General features: G+C 42.3%; 1 protein-coding gene across 2 annotated transcripts in view; it reads right to left on the reverse strand.

The window, feature by feature from the left end:
• esyt1b (extended synaptotagmin-like protein 1b) overlaps positions 1 to 15,629 on the reverse strand; it is a 40,916-nt gene extending 25,287 nt beyond the window's left edge. For both annotated transcript variants that reach the window (XM_064966144.1, XM_064966142.1), the window contains exons 1-9: positions 14,878 to 15,629; positions 13,568 to 13,609; positions 5,313 to 5,447; positions 5,049 to 5,122; positions 4,854 to 4,926; positions 3,014 to 3,103; positions 1,734 to 1,789; positions 1,389 to 1,509; positions 947 to 1,123 (exon numbers count right to left, since the gene is read on the reverse strand). In XM_064966144.1, the coding sequence (XP_064822216.1) occupies positions 947 to 1,123; positions 1,389 to 1,509; positions 1,734 to 1,789; positions 3,014 to 3,103; positions 4,854 to 4,926; positions 5,049 to 5,122; positions 5,313 to 5,447; positions 13,568 to 13,609; positions 14,878 to 15,237 (1,128 nt within the window). In that variant the 5' untranslated portion in view covers positions 15,238 to 15,629. The remainder of the gene's footprint in view (positions 1 to 946; positions 1,124 to 1,388; positions 1,510 to 1,733; positions 1,790 to 3,013; positions 3,104 to 4,853; positions 4,927 to 5,048; positions 5,123 to 5,312; positions 5,448 to 13,567; positions 13,610 to 14,877) is intronic.
• Between the last annotated feature and the right edge of the window lie 402 nt (positions 15,630 to 16,031).

A 16,031-nucleotide genomic window follows, 5' to 3' on the forward strand; every position in this document is an offset into this window, starting at 1 on the left:
TGGTCACCTCCCTGACCAAGGTCCTTCTCCCTCGATTGCTCAGTTTGGCCGGGGCGTAAAGCTCTAGGAAGAGCCTTGGTGGTTCCAAACTTCTTCCATTTAAGAATGACGGAGGCCACTGTGTTCTTGGGGACCTTCAATGCTTGGGGACCTTCAAAACATTTGTTGGCACCCTTCCCCAGTTATGTGCCTCGACACAATCCTGTCTCGGAGCTCTACGGACAATTCCTTCGACCTCATGGCTTGGTTTTTGCTCTGACATGCAGTGTCAACTGTGGGACCTTATATAGATAGGTGTTTACCTTTCCAAATAATGTCAATGAATTGAATTTACCACAGGTGAAGTTGTAGAAACATCTCAAGGATGATCCATGGAAACAGGATGCAACTGAGCTCAATTTCGAGTCTCATAGCAAAGGGTCTGAATACTTATGTAAATAAGTTATTTCAGTTTTGATATTTTTCAAACATTTCGAAATATCTTTTTTTCGCTTTGTCATTATCGGGGTTTGTTCGTAGGTTAATGTGGAAAAAAAGTAATTCAATAAGGCTGTACCGTAACAAAATGTGGAAAAAGTCAAGTGGTCTGAATACTTCCAAATGCACTGTACACAACACCATGAGGACCAACAACACTGAGACATCAATGTGGAGACAATGTGGCTCTTTACTCTATGATTACTCAGTTTGACTGTGTGTCATTGGCAGAGTAATTGTCTTGTAAAAAAATAAAATAACCTTAGACAAACATACATAGGGGAATCCCCAAATTGCTACTGGACCAATGCATTCTCTACCAAGTAATGCATTCTCTCCCTAAACAAATAATTGGAAATGAAGACATGCTGTTTTTCAACAGTAAATGCAACACTAACATATGGCAATGACATTCAATGAAATAGGAATGAGTGATTTTACGCAATCCTCTGGCTCCTGGCCCCCTCACCTCGTACATCTCTCCCCACTTGGGACAGACAGTGTTGTCCACAACGTGGGAGGTGAAGGTCTGAGGACCCACCCTACACAAGGCGTAAGGGTCAGACAGCCCTGCTATCACCCCCTTAATGTAGTTGTCCTTAGCTGGCAGGTCATCAGCCTCCAAGAGGTGGATACGCACCACACCCTGAAAGGGGCAGGAGATAGAGAAAGCAGGGGAGAGGGAGAGAGAGAAATAGAGGGATGAGAGGGCACAGATACAGAGTAGGAGGGAACAATGAACTATTTAATGGGGAGGGAGGGAGGGAGGGAGAGACAGTGAGAGGATTGATACTGGTATAAGCTCTACTGTGTGTAACGTCTGTATATCAGTTTGGCAGTTAAGCTCAGACAAGACACAGAGTCTGTGGTCTGAGTAAATAAATGTGTGTTTGTGGAGAGTGTGGACTCACCCTCGGCAGAGGAGAGCGAAGCTGGGCAACGTGCAGGTCTGCTACCAGGGGAACAGTCAGACGGTTGGGCAGAACCAGGTGGGAAGCTATGGCATCCATTATCATGGTGTCAGACATAATGCTGAGAAACACAGGAGAGGGAACACTCGACGTTATATATACAGTAGACACATGGAAGTGCACAAACACAGTATATCAAAATACAGCAATATCATAGCATAGCACTGATTGTATCAGTTGGGGCATACAGTAAACTTTAGTTAAGTGTTACATGAAGTGAATTATCATCACATGACATAGTGACTCCAATTACAGAACAATAACAACAGACAGAGTCAGCCTCACTTCAGACCAGGGATGTCCAGTAAGTTGGTCAGTCCAGTCCAGTTGATGTCCAGTTTCTATAGGACAGAGGTGAGGAGATGAAGGAAAATATGAGGTGAGGAATGTTGGGGTTTCAGACATCCAATACAAAGAGAGATACATAACACATGTACAGTAGAACAACACACAAAAAAATGAGGGTCCCTCAAAGGTTCTTTGGGAAGGGTTATGTTTCTATGTGGAACCATAATTACTCAAAGAACAATTTGAGCTCTTCAATGGTTCTTTACAGATCAGAAAAGGGCAATTTGCTCTTTTAGTGATAATTCAAATGTTCGGGCGATGGCTCATTAGAATATTTTGGGGTGTGGTTTTGCACACAGCTCTTTTTGTGCAACTGTGAGTGAGGGTGTCATTCCAGTTAATCTAATGTGTTGTGTTATGCCAACACACATTATATATGACTATGGCCAGTGACAGTATCTTGTGTCACTTGGTTGACTAAATCAGTCAGTGATTCTCAATTCTTTCCCCAGGGACCACCAGCTGATCTAGAAATAGCTCATTTGATTCAACTTGCCAATTAACACAATTATAACACCTATGAAATTTTAACAATATAATATGGCTGACCAGAATAATAAACCTGTAGTTCTTCAAAATGATCTACAAAGGGGCCTCCCAAGTGGCGCAGCAGTCTAAGGCCCTGTGATGCAATGCTAGAGGCGTCACTACAGACTCAGGTTCAATCCCGGGCTGTATTACAACAGGACGTGATCAGCACAATTGGCCCAGCCTCGTCCAGGTTAGGGGAGGGTTTGGCCGGGGGACTCCACTTGGCTCATCGCACTCCAGCGACTCCTCGTGGCGCCTGACCTCAGTTGAAAGGTGGTGCGGCTGGCTTCCAGGTTAAGCGGGCGGGTGTAAAGAAACGCAGTTTGGCGGGTCATGTGTTGGAGGACGCATGACTTGACCTTCACTGCCCATTGGAGCAATGAGACAAGATCAGAATTGTGGGCCTTAGGCTCCATTGTGGACCGTAGGCTCCATTTCAAACATAATGCGCATGGTTATTTATAGAACCTTCAAAAAGGGTTCTAAGGTTCTATATAGCACCAAAAAGGGTTCCGCTATGGTTACAAGCCAAAGAACCTACCTGGTACTATTTGGAACCATTCTTTTTTCGTGTGAAGTAACAAGGAGTGTGAGATGGTGGAGTGTTGGGAGAGAAGAGGATATGAAGGGAAAGATGGACAGACTGATGGTGTTAAGGAAAGAGGGGGATGGTTTCAGCTACACACCGGCCTGCGGATAAAGAACATGGTGACTGCGCCCACGATGGGGACATCTCCAATCAGAGGCTCCAGAATCACCCGCATCATCCCATGCAGCTGGGAAGAGAGAGGAGGGAATACATTAATATAAAATCGCAAAACTGACAAAATTTATAAAAACACTTAGGGATTTATAAGTATAGACTGTGAATTATTTGTTTATACATACATACAGTACCAGTCAAAAGTTTGGACACACCTACTCGTTCAAGGGTTTTTCTTTATTTTTACTATTTTCTACATTGCAGAATAATAGTGAAGACATCAAAACTATGAAATAACACATATGGAATCATGTAGTAACCAAAAAAAGTGTTGAACAAATCAAAATATATTTTATATTTTCTTCAAAGATTCTTCAAAGTAATCACCCTTTGCCTTGATGACAGCTTTGCACACTCTTTGCATTCTCTCAACCAGCTTCATGAGGAAGTCACAGGTGTGCCTTGTTAAAAGTTCATTTGTGGAATTTCTTTTCTTCATTATGCGTTTACCCAATCAGTTGTGTTGTGACATGGTAGGGATGGTAAGAACAGCTCAAATAAGCATAGAGAAATGACAGTCCATCATTACTTTAAGAGATGAAGTTCAGTCAATGCAGAACATTTCAAGAGCTTTGAAGGTTTCTTCAAGTGCAGTTGCAAAAACCATCAAGTCTTATGATGAAACTGGCTCTCAAGAGGACCGCCACATGAAAGGAAGACCCAGAGTTACCTCTAATGCAGAGGATAAGTTCATTAGTTTCCAGCCTCAGAAATTGCAGCCCAAATAAATGTTAGTAACAGACACATCTCAACATCAACTGTTCAGAGGAGACTGCGTGAATAAAGCTTTCATGGTTGAATTGCTGCAAAGAAACCACTACTAAAGGACACCAATAAGAAGAGACTTGCATAGGCCAAGAAACACAAGCAATGGACATTAGACCGGTGGAAATCTGTCCTTCTGGTCTGATGAGTCCAAATTTGAGATTTTTGGTTCAAATCGCCGTGTTTTTGTGAGACTCAGAGTACGTGAACAGATGATCTCCGCATGTGTGGTTCCCACCGTGAAGCATAGAGGGGGAGGTGTGGTGGTGTGCTTTGCTGGTGACACTGTCAGTGATTTATTTAGAATTCAAGGCACACTTAACCAGCGTGGCTACCACAGCACTCTGCAACGATACACCATCCCATCTGGTTTGAGCTTAGTGGGACTATCATTTATTTTTCAACACACCTCCAGGCTGTGTAAGGGCTATTTGACCAAGAAGGGGAGCGATGGAGTGCTGCATCAGATGACCTGGCCTCCACAATCAACCGACCTCCCGATGGTTTGGGATGAGTTGGACCGCAGAGTGAAAGAAAAGCAGCCAACAAGTGCTCAGCATATGTGGGAACTCCTTCAAAACAATTGGAAAAACATTCCAGGTGAAGCTGGGAGAATGCCAAGAGTGTGCAAAGTTGTCATCAAGGCAAAGGGTGGCTACTTTGAAGAATCTCAAATATAAAATATATTTTGATTTGCTTAATACTTGATTCCTTATGTGTTATTTTGTAGCTTTTGATGTCTTCACTATTATTCTACAATGTAGAAAATAGTACAAATAAAGAAACACCCTCGAATGAGTATGTGTCCAAACGTTTGACTGGTACTGTACATTAAAAATAAAGATGTAATTTCTTAGTTATGTTTTAACATTATTGTGTTACCAATATCTCTTCCTGCCTCTCTCTTTCTCTTTGTCAGGTCAATACCTTCTTTTCTCCCTATTTTCCATAATATCCCACAGCCTTATTACAGACTAGAGAGAGAAAATAAAACATACCTGTATTCCCTTGACTCCTGCTTTGCAGAAATACCTCTTAACCTCCACATTGATCTCAACATTTCCAACATAGCTGCAAGGTAAAAGAGAAGGATACTGTAACACATTGCAATAATTGGTCCGATTTTGGAAGAGAGAGTGAATGGTGCCTCTGAGGCCTGGAGGAAAGTTAAACATTGAAGGGTTGAAGTTCACCTGATGTACACATCCAGCAGGACTTGTCCCCTCTCATTCTCTGTGTGTGCTTTTACACCCACCACCTTCATGGCCTACAACACACATACAGCATAGTCAACAAAGAACATACACACACCAAGAGAACACAATTATGTAAGACTATGAAAGCCCATAAACCAATACTGTCCATCTCAGTGAGAGTGAAAGAAAATCTTGTGTCATGTATAGTATGATGAGACATGTAGTAGTGTTTGTGTGTATGGGTGTTATCTTCGAAGTTACCTTGTCCCCAAAGTCCACCTTAGTGAAGGTGAGGGTCTGGAGGTGAGTGCTGGAGGCACGGATGGATGGAGCGATGGTCTCCACTAGCAGCTTTTCCAGATATTGACCCACAAACGGCCACACCTGCTGCAGGATCTGAGGTGGGGGGAAAGGGAGAGGAGCAGGGATGATGGCTATAATCTGTGTAATGCACACCAGGTAATTGCTTTTCAGCAATACTAAATCAGGTTATTGCAACATTTTCTCTGAGGGAAACACAGACAAGACTTGTTCTACCCCTTGCTACTTCAGGAGGTAAAGTGGAAGCACAAGCACACCACTCTCTAATGGCAATAGGCCTACTACTTTAAAATGTCTCAGCTTCAAATACCCAGGCATGATTATCTTATGGTGGTCGCACTCAATGTGTCAATAAGAACCAGGGCAACATGCAGGTGACAGATTAGACTTCAGCTCTGCACACATCTGTCTTTTCCATGATAGACAATAGTTTCACATATTCAGGATTCTGGGCCCACCCGTTACCTGTAGATCTGTTTATGTCCAGCCTTCACTGTTTAGATAATATGGTTCCTATTGGGTAAGGTTAGTGTTTGGACATAGACAAACACTATCCACGAAACACTTCCACACTCCATTCCCTCAGAGGGCAGCAGCAACCTTGTCCAGGTGCTGAGCCTGGTTGATAAGCACACCAGGTGTTGCCAATTAAGGCAGTCGTCAGTCAGTGTCCCAGTTTTGTAAGCTGTGAGGCTGCTGGTTGGTTTGGTGGCCATAAGCCTTTTGTTTGATTTTGAATCTTTAGTTTGTAGTTCTCCTTTTTGTATATATTTGTTTCCGTCACCATCTGAACCTAATAATCCACTTGGGCTCGTTGACCCAAACGAGTCAAGACAGAGCTGGCCATGGTTGCTGTCTCCCTGGGCACATGTGCATCCAACACAGTCCTCAAACACTGACTTCCCACATGAATACACACATTCATTCAGATTACATACCAGTTAACTAGGCCTAAGACCCCTAGAACTGGCGAGTGCAACAATATTAGCAGGCTTGTTGATCGGTTTTCGTAGGGAAACCTTCATATCCGGAAATGTTTACACATTTTTAAAACTGTCCCAGATCTTTTTTTTTATCACTGAGATATCTTTATCAGAACCATAGTTATGAGCTTTTAAAGTTGACTTCAGCCAAAAAGTAAAAAGTGACAAAACAGCATTCAAAGATTCGGTTACGTTTACTAGAACAAATTATTATACTGTACAATAATAGATACGTGGAGCCAAAATAAGTGTACATTTCTGTGCGATTATGAACTATCAACAACAACACGCAAAAAAGAAACACACACTAAAGACAGAGCTGTTTGATTTGACTATATACAACACTGGATGGCATTATAGATGTCCAAAATAATTATTGTAATTTAAATTAATCTTGCAGGAATGGGTACTGGAACAAGTTGCTGACGTCTCCATGGCCTGGAAGAACAATCTTATCTGCTGAGAGATGAGATGAAATGAGTTTGTCATACAGGCAATGTAAAAACAATACAAGTAGTCACAACACAACAAGTCAATCACACAAAACGTAAATATAGCAGTAGAGAGAGTGAAATAGTACAGTACTAGTGTGCAAAGCAAATAAAGTGGCTGGGTAGTGTCAGGTGTTGACTGCAACCTGATGTTGTTGAAGACTCGGATGGCAGTGGGGAAGAAGGATTTAAATCATATTGATATGAATGAATTTGACTCTCTGACAAACAAACATAGATATCTCGAACAAACACAAACTACTAGGTCATCATTCTTATCTTAGTTAAGTGCTCCATGGTGACGACCACCTTGTACCCAGCGCTGGCCCCCAGATCCACGAGCCTGCCCCTTCCCTTCACCATTTTACCCAGAGGGGAAGAAAAGCATGTTTCAGTGCTTTATCAGTCTTATTTATTTGGGTCCACAATAAAGTAAATTGTCATGGAGACCAAAAGTTAACACACACACACACAAAGGGGCTCTCTATCACACCTTTGTGTGTCTCTTATCTCTATTCCTATATCTCAATTAATTAACATGAACTTGTTAGCTAGCTAACATGTTTTGTGAGCTACAGGGATGAAAAATACCATGGTTAGTGAAATAGTCAGTGAAACATTTAGGTGAAAATGTAGCTATATCAGCTTGTCTTCAATAGTACTGTCACTCTCTACCAACATTGGCTATAGCCTACCTTAAACAAATACAAAGTAGATGCAGGTAGTGGAGGCATGATAGTTACGAAGTATGGAAAGCTTCACATACCTTGCTTGCTCCTCATTGAAGAGGCTCTCATCTCTCCATTCATGAGGTGACAGAAGATCGTTGGGACCACTCGTAAAATAATCATTGATTTCCGGTAATTCAGAGCATACTGGCAGTTTCGCTCAAAGTAATTATAACTAATTAGCTAAATCAAACAGCATGCATTGTTACTATTTATCTTAGAAGTCAGCTTCAATGATGATTGACTAATGATACTGAACAAAAATAACCGCAACATGCAACAATTTTGCTGAATTAGAGTTTATATAAGGAAATCAGTCAATTGAAATAAATGTATTAGGCCCTAATCTATGGATTTCACATGATTAGGCAGGGGTGCAGCCACTTGGGAGACAGGCCCAACCACTAGGGAGCCAGACCCAGCCAGTCAGAATGAGTTTTTCCTCACAATGGGGCTTTATTACAGAGAAAAACTCATTAGTTTCATCAGCTGCCCGAGTGGCTGGTATCAGAAGATCCTGCAGGTGAAGAAGCCTGATGTGGAGGTCCTGGCCTGGCATGGTTACACGTGTTCTGCGGTTGCGAGGCCGGTTGGATGTACGGCCAAATTCTCTACAACGACGTTGGAGGCGGCTTATGGTAGAGATATTAACATTAATTTCTCTGAAAACAGCTCTTCGTGACAATCCTGCAGTCAGCATCCCAATTGCACACTCCCTGAAAACTTGAGACATTGTGGCCTTTTAATGTCCCAGCGCAAGGTGCACCTGTGTAATGATCATGCTGTTTAATCAGCTTCTTGATATGCCACATCTGTCTGGTGGATGGATTATCTTGACAAGGCATCAAATGCTCACTAACAGGAATGTCAACAAATTTGTAAACAAAATTTGAGAAATAAGCATTTGTGTGTATGGAAAAATCCTGGGATCTTTTATTTCAGCTCATGAAACATGGGAGCAGCACTTTCCATGGTGCGTTTATATATTTTTTGGGGGTAGAAAACAGAAAGACTGCGGGTGTGTGCTATTACAAGAATGACAGGAGCATAATCCCAATTTGCACTCTCTCACCTGTGCACTCATTCACACCCCTTCAAAGATTAAAAGCAGTGGATTGGTGTAACTGTACTGGTAGATAACTAATCTACACCTATCCAATACCTTTATATCTTTGAGGGGAGTGGCCAGGGATAGCAAGAAATGGGATGCAGCTCAAAATGACACAGCTAACGAATTGTCATTCGAGATGCCTCTCGCTTCCAAGTTTAGGATAGGATATCAATGAGATTGCGTTGCTACCTTAAATCTAAATAATTCTGAATGGCTAAAAGTGCAGCAATACTGTAAATATATTTTGAGCACTTGTCATGTCATTCTGGTCAGCTAATAGGCCTACCCACTGATCAAGCAACATCGGAAGAAAGAAACCTCTTATGAACGTTAGCACCGATGTACAGCTAATTATAGACAAAATGAACATTCATAACTACGTTGATTGTAAATCACAACGTTATACTACTACATTACTAATTAGCTAGCTAATTATTCTGTATCTAAACCAGCCTGATTTATTTTCTCTGTAGCATGTTATTTTGGGTCAAGTCAGCTGTGACACTCTCAGGTCTGGAAAGTTAGAGCTAACCTTTTCACATTGGGCATGCTATCTAACGTAAAAACAACAACTTATTAATGAACTATTTTCCTTAAGTAATCATACAATATTTTTTACATTTCAATAAAGAAAAGGGTGAAACTCTGGGGGTGCAATTTCATTTTTGGATGAAAAACGTTCCCGTTTTAAACAAGATATTTTGTCACAAAAAGATGCTCGACTATGCATATAATTGATAGCTTTGGAAAGAAAACACTCTGAATTTTCCAGAACTGCAAAGATATTGTCTGTGGGTGCCCTAGAACGGGAGCTACAGGCAAAACCAAGATGAAACGGCAACCAGGAAATCAGCAGGATTTTTGAGGCTCCGTTTTCCATTGTCTCCTTATATGGCTGTGAATGCGAGAGGAATGAGCCTGCCCTTTCTGTCATTTCCCCAAGGTGTCTGCAGCATTGTGACGTATTTGTAGGCATATCATTGGAAGATTGACCATAAGAGACTACATTTTCCAGGTGTCCGCCCGGTGTCCTCCGTCGAAATTGGTGCGTCTTTTTCAGCTGCTGGTATTTTTCCATGCGATTCTGAAGGGAAAGCAGGCTTCCACGAACTGCATATAAATGAAGAGATATGTGAAAAAACACCTTGAGGATTGATTCTAAACAACGTTTGCCATGTTTCGGTCGATATTATGGAGTTAATTCGGAAAAAGTTTGACGTTTTGGTGACTGAATTTTCGCTTCGTTTCGGTAGCCAAATGTGATGTACAAAACGGAGCGATTTCTCCTACACAAAGATTCTTTCAGGAAAAACTGAACATTTGCTATGTAACTGAGAGTCTCCTCATTGAAAACATCCGAAGCTCTTCAAAGGTAAATGATTTTATTTATTTGGTTATCTGGTTTTTGTGAAAATGTTGCGTGCTAAATGCTACTCAAAATGCTAAGCTAGCTTGCAATACTCTTACACAAATTAGTGATTTGCTATGGTTCAAAAGCATATTTTGAAAATCTGAGATGACAGTGTTGTTAAGAAAAGGCTAAGCTTGAGAGCAGGCGCATTATTTTCATTTTATTTGCGATTTTCAGAAATCGTTAACGTTGCGTTATGCTAATGAGCCTGAGGCTTTATTCACGATCCCGGATCCGGGATGGGGAGTATCAAGAGGTTTTAAAGTATCCAAAACAACCAAAATCTCAATTTCCACAACAACAAATATTTTTTTCAATTTGTCCTTTTTCCAACCATGAATTGGCACGAGATCAGACCGATTCTCGTAGACCGCCTCACATTTGATCTCTGTCGAGTTCTAGGGGGGTTTCACGTTTGTCTAAAAGCAGGACAAGACTCCCTCCCTGGCAGAGAATATACAATGCATTCGGATTCAGACACCTTGACTTTTTCTATATTTTGCTACGTTTACAGCATTATTGTAAAATTTATTCAACTGGAGGCCCTGGGTTCACGCCCAGGCTCTGTCGTAACCGGCTGCGACCGGGAGGTCCGTGGGGCGACGCACAATTGGCCGAGCGTCGTCCGGGTTAGGGAGGGCTTGGCCGGTAGGGATATCCTTGTCTAATCGCGCTCCAGCGACTCTTGTGGCGGGTTGGGCGCAGTGCGCGCTAACCAAGGTTGCCAGGCGCACAGTGTTTCCTCCGACACATTGGTGCGGCTGGCTTCCAGGTTGGATGCGCGCTGTGTTAAGAAGCAGTGCGGCTTGGTTGGGTTGTGTATCGGAGGACGCATGACTTTCAACCTTCGTCTCTCCCGAACCCATACGGGAGTTGTAGCGATGAGACAAGATAGTAGCTACTAAAACAATTGGATACCACAAAATTGGGGAGAAAAAGGGGTAAAATTCCATTAAAATTATAAATCTAAAAATTGATTCAACTGTTTTTTCCCCTCATCAATATACACACAATACCCCATAATGTCAAAGCAAATACTGTTTTTTAGAAATTTTTTCAAATGCATTTAAAATAAAATTACGGAAATATCACATTTACATAAGTGTCCAGACCCTTTACTTAGTACTTTGTTGAAGCCCTTTTGGCAGCTATTACAGCCTTAAGTCTTTTGGGGTATATATATTTTTACTTTATTTAACTAGGCAAGTCAATTAAGAACAAATTCTTATTTACAATGACGGCCTAGGAACAGTGGGTTAACAGCCTTGTTCAGGGCCAGAACGACAGACTTTTACCTTGTCAGCGACCTTTTAGTTACTGGCCCAACGCTCTAACCACAGATGTGCCAAGCGTATAGCATAATAATGCTATAAGCTTGGCACTCCTGTATTTGGGGAGTTTCTCCCATTCTTCTCTGCTGATCCTCTCAAGATGGATGGGGAGGTTGGATGGGGAGCGTCGCTGCACAGCTATTTTCAGGTCTCTCCAGAGATGTTAGATCGGGTTCGAGTCTAGGCTCTGGCTTGGCCACTCAAAGACATTCAGAAACTTGTCCCGAAGCTACTCCTGCATTGTCTTGGCTGTGTTTAGGGTCATTGTCCTGTTGGAAGGTGAACCATCACCCCAGTCTGAGGTCTTGAGTAGGTTTTCATCAAGGATCTCTCTGTACTTTGCTCCGTTCATCTTTCCCTCGATCCTGACTCATCTCCCAGTCCCTGCCACTGAAAAATATACCCTCAGTATGATGCTGCCAAAATCATGCTTCACCATAGGGATGGTGCAAGGTTTCCTTCAGACATGACGCTTGGCATTAAGGCCAAAGAGTACAATCTTGGTTTCATCAAACCAGAGAATCTTATTTATTGTGGTCTGAGTCCTTTAGGTGCCTTTTGGAAAACTCCAAGCAGGCTATCATGTGCCTTTTACTAAGGAGTGGCTTCTGTCTGGCCACTTTACCATAAAGGCCTGAGTGTTGCAAAGATGGTTGTCCTTCTGGAAGGGTCTCCCATCTCCACAGAGGAACTCTGGAACTACGTCAGAGTGACCATCGGTCCTTCACCTCCGATTGCTCTGTTTGGCCAGGCGGCCATCTCTAGGAAGAGTCCTAGTGGTTTCAAAATTCCAATTAAGAATGATGGAGGCCACTGTGTTCTTGGGGACCTTCAATGCTGCAGAACTTTTTTTGGTACCCTTCCTCAACACAATTCTGTCTCGGAGCTCTACAGACAATTCCTTCAATCTCATGGCTTGGTTTTTGCTCTGACATACACTGTCCACTGTGGGACCTTAAATAGATAGGTGTGCCTTTCCTAATAATGTCCAATCAATTAAATAATATCCAATCAGGTGGACTCCAATCAAGTTGTAGAAACATCTCAAGAATGATCAATGGAAACAGGATGCACCTAAACTCAATTTCAAGTCTCATAGCAAAGGATCTGAATATTTAAATAAGGTAACTGGTTTTTATTTGTAATACATTTGCAAAAATGTATAAAAACCTGTTTTTGCTTTGTCATTAAGGTGTATTGTGTGTCGATGGAGGAAAAATCCAAATGTAATACATTTTAGAATAAGGCTGTAATGTAACAAAATGAGGAAAAAGTGGAGTGGTCTGAATACTTTCCGAATGCACTGTATACTGTTGATGCGTGCTGTAGAAAGAAATTACAGTCTGGTAAATCTAGAGTGAGTCATCAGCAACATGAACAGCAAGGGTTTCTGGGCAATGGCAGCTAAAGTCTGCTGATGCTCCTGTTGGGATATCCAACTCAAATATCTGCTTTGTCTAAGAGATAGCTGTGCTCAGACCTCGTGTTCCCATTGTAGCGAACATCATAATTTCAGTCTTGACTGAGGCCTATTCTTAGAAAACAGGACCAGCCTGGTTTTGCAGGCTGAGCCGCTACAATGGGTAGGCAGTCGTTGTAAAAATGAATTTGTTCTTAACTGACTTGCCTAGTTTAAAAAAAAGGTTCAATTTAAAAAATAATACAAATAATTTGCAGGGCTGCAGACAGAGTGAAAGAGAGGTTTGGGGAGAAGGGACAATTGTTGCCATTTGATTGGATTTTAGGGGTTTCGTTGGCCCCTCCCTCTTCCTGTGAGTCAGGCAGAACTAATATGGAAAGGTTGACAGAGTGGCCTGGCAATGGGCCTGCTCTGCTCTCTACTGTAGGAGTGGAGAGAGCTGCCTACAGCCCAGACACAGTGGCGAGGCTACTGGGGTGGGTGTCCCTGCTGTAACATGACAGCGTAGCAGCAGCACTAATCGCTCAGCTACCATGCCCCACCACCTGTCTATCAACATAGCAGCTGGCTCACAGAGACAGCGATAGGCATGTGTGTTTGCTGTGTGTTTAATGGGAGAATGATGAATAGGGTTTCTCTTTGCACTCTCTAAAGGGCAGGCATTTGTAAGCGGAGAGGTTACCAGATGAAAACTGATGTAGGGAGGTAATGTCGCAGTACCTTATTGAGCCATTCCACCTTTTCCACATCTGGGAAGTTGACCTGTGAGGAATTATAAATAAATACATCAGTCACAGATTTAGGAGGAATACAGGAGTTGTCTTATCATGTACATAATGAGTTGTATAGCTAGGGTTATCAGACTAGCTTTTCCCAGTGCTTTTGTCTTTGTTGTTAGTGAATGCCACAACGGAAACTTTACACATCCGAGGGACAGGAAGTGGGTGAGAAAGACATAAGTGCACCATCATCTCAATGCCTTCTTTTGGCACTAAACAGAACTCCCTTAAGTCTGTGCTTGACTTGGGCAGGAGCTCAACGGAGCTGAGTACAGGCACTTCAAATGTTCTACCACTTGAGCTCCTGTTCCTCTTATAGAATATTAACTCAAAAGTATTGTGGAGCTCCTGCACCTAAATATAAACAGCACTGGCACCCAAATAATGAGTACCAGAACCTATTTCAGTCAAGTACTGATTATAGTGTAAACAAACACCATTCTTCACCCCAAACAGATTTGACACCCCAAACAGACTAAGTGCTAAAGGTTATGTTGTGACCAGTAGCTTGTTAATTCCCTTTATCTGTTATTCTGAAATACTCATTCTCTGACTCACTCCCTCCTTTTTTCCCCCTCTTAGTCCCGAGGGAAGACATTGAGAATTGCCTAATATAGAAGAAGCTGGTGAGGCTGAGGAATCATACATAGGGAGGGAGAGAGATAGATAGAGAATTAAACTGTAGAGAGAATAGAGAGAAACACTGTAGAGGAAAAAGAGACCGTATCAAAAGACCACGCCTCAATCAGTACATCTCAAATGGCCTTCAACATCTATACCTAGGCATCAATGGTCTGAGTGCTTCAGATTAGTACCTTACAGGAAGGCACCTTCGTATATGAGAAGAAAAATCTATTCTGTCTCAGCTCGGCTGCATGGGGATGATGACATAGGGCCTGCATACAGTATACCAGCTATACAAATATTGGAGGCAGGTAGAGCCAGGGATTTTAGCATGTAGATGTAATAACTGTATAATACCATTGTTGTCCCTATGTTCAAATTATGTGAATGTTTCCTAGTGCACAGTAATCATTTCGATTAAACTAGCTATGGTTAGGATACATTTGCGAGGATATATTTGGTCCTTTGATATTTTCTGTGTGTGGAACAGACTGGCTCGATAGGACCATAGAACTAGCTAGGTGGAGGAGGTCGACTTGTGGCATCTGATTGGGGAGAAGGGGACCACGTTAAACATAGATAATGGAGCACCTTATCAGTGACCAATGGTTATCAAAGTTATCTTACCCAAGCAGGGAGATCCTTTTTACTTTTTAACATTTTCATGTCTGAATATTGTTGTTCGTTGTCATTGTGGTGAATGGCGGACCGCAGACGAGCTTCTTTTGCCTCGCGTGAGTGCTTCCATCCCGTGTAGACCATGAGCCCGAACACCAAAAGACTGGTGCTAACCCGGTAGTACCCTGCCAGATAAACGGGCAGCAAGGCACCTAGGCACTTACCGAATGTCCAAAGAACCGATACAGCGTCAACACCTTGTGGTTTGGGGGTTTCAATTTCTAAACTATTCGGTGTATTCTTTTCGGAATGGGCCGACCCAGATGCGTCCTTGGTGGATTCTCCCTGCCCCGAGTCCGGATTTTGCATCGTGGCGTTTTCTGACAGAAAATGTAAGCTAGCGCAAGTTCTTCAATGCCTACTTTTCAACAGACTGCTGTCTAATGTCGGCTACAACTCAGTACTGACGAATAGGCTAGGTATCTAGTTGATTTTAAAACTGCATATCTATTTGTTCATAATCCAGACAGTCTTCTTAGCGGGTACTGCCAAATTTAGACAATGCGTGGCATTAAACGTTTGAGTACACAACTTCATAAGCCATTTACTAAACAATTAGAATAACACATTCCAATACGGAGCTAGCTACTCTTCCATGTGTTGTCTTTCAAGGAGGAAAAACATATAAACACACTAGACTAGGCCAGGGCTGTGTTCTAGAATCTAGCCAGTGCCGTTAGCAGAACCGAAATACGCCCAGCCTATAAAATGAGAATGATTACTGCTATCAGGGATTCTTGGGACGTCCCTTCCCTTAACCCTTAACCAACTATTACCAGTTAAAATGTCTATTTCAATAGGGTGACGTCAGAGTTCGACGTCTTAAGGATCCCAGATAGCAAGGACTGAAGAGAAAACAGCAGTCGTATTATGACTCAATTCCTGATTTCGCATGCTTGACTTGTCATGGGTCGATAGTTGGCAACTAAAGGTTAGGGTTGCGGAAAAACTGAAGCGAACTGTCACTGCGTGCTGAAGTGCCGCGAAAGCAGTATTAAATTGTTCGAATCTGTAAAAATGTCTATGAAAAATTCTCCCACCCCAGGCATCTATTTCGGTTTGAGAGACGAGAAGGCACAGCTGCGGGGGAAATGAACACATTG

Source organism: Oncorhynchus masou, chromosome 5 (genome assembly GCF_036934945.1).
Source record: "Oncorhynchus masou masou isolate Uvic2021 chromosome 5, UVic_Omas_1.1, whole genome shotgun sequence".
NCBI lineage: Eukaryota > Metazoa > Chordata > Actinopteri > Salmoniformes > Salmonidae > Oncorhynchus > Oncorhynchus masou.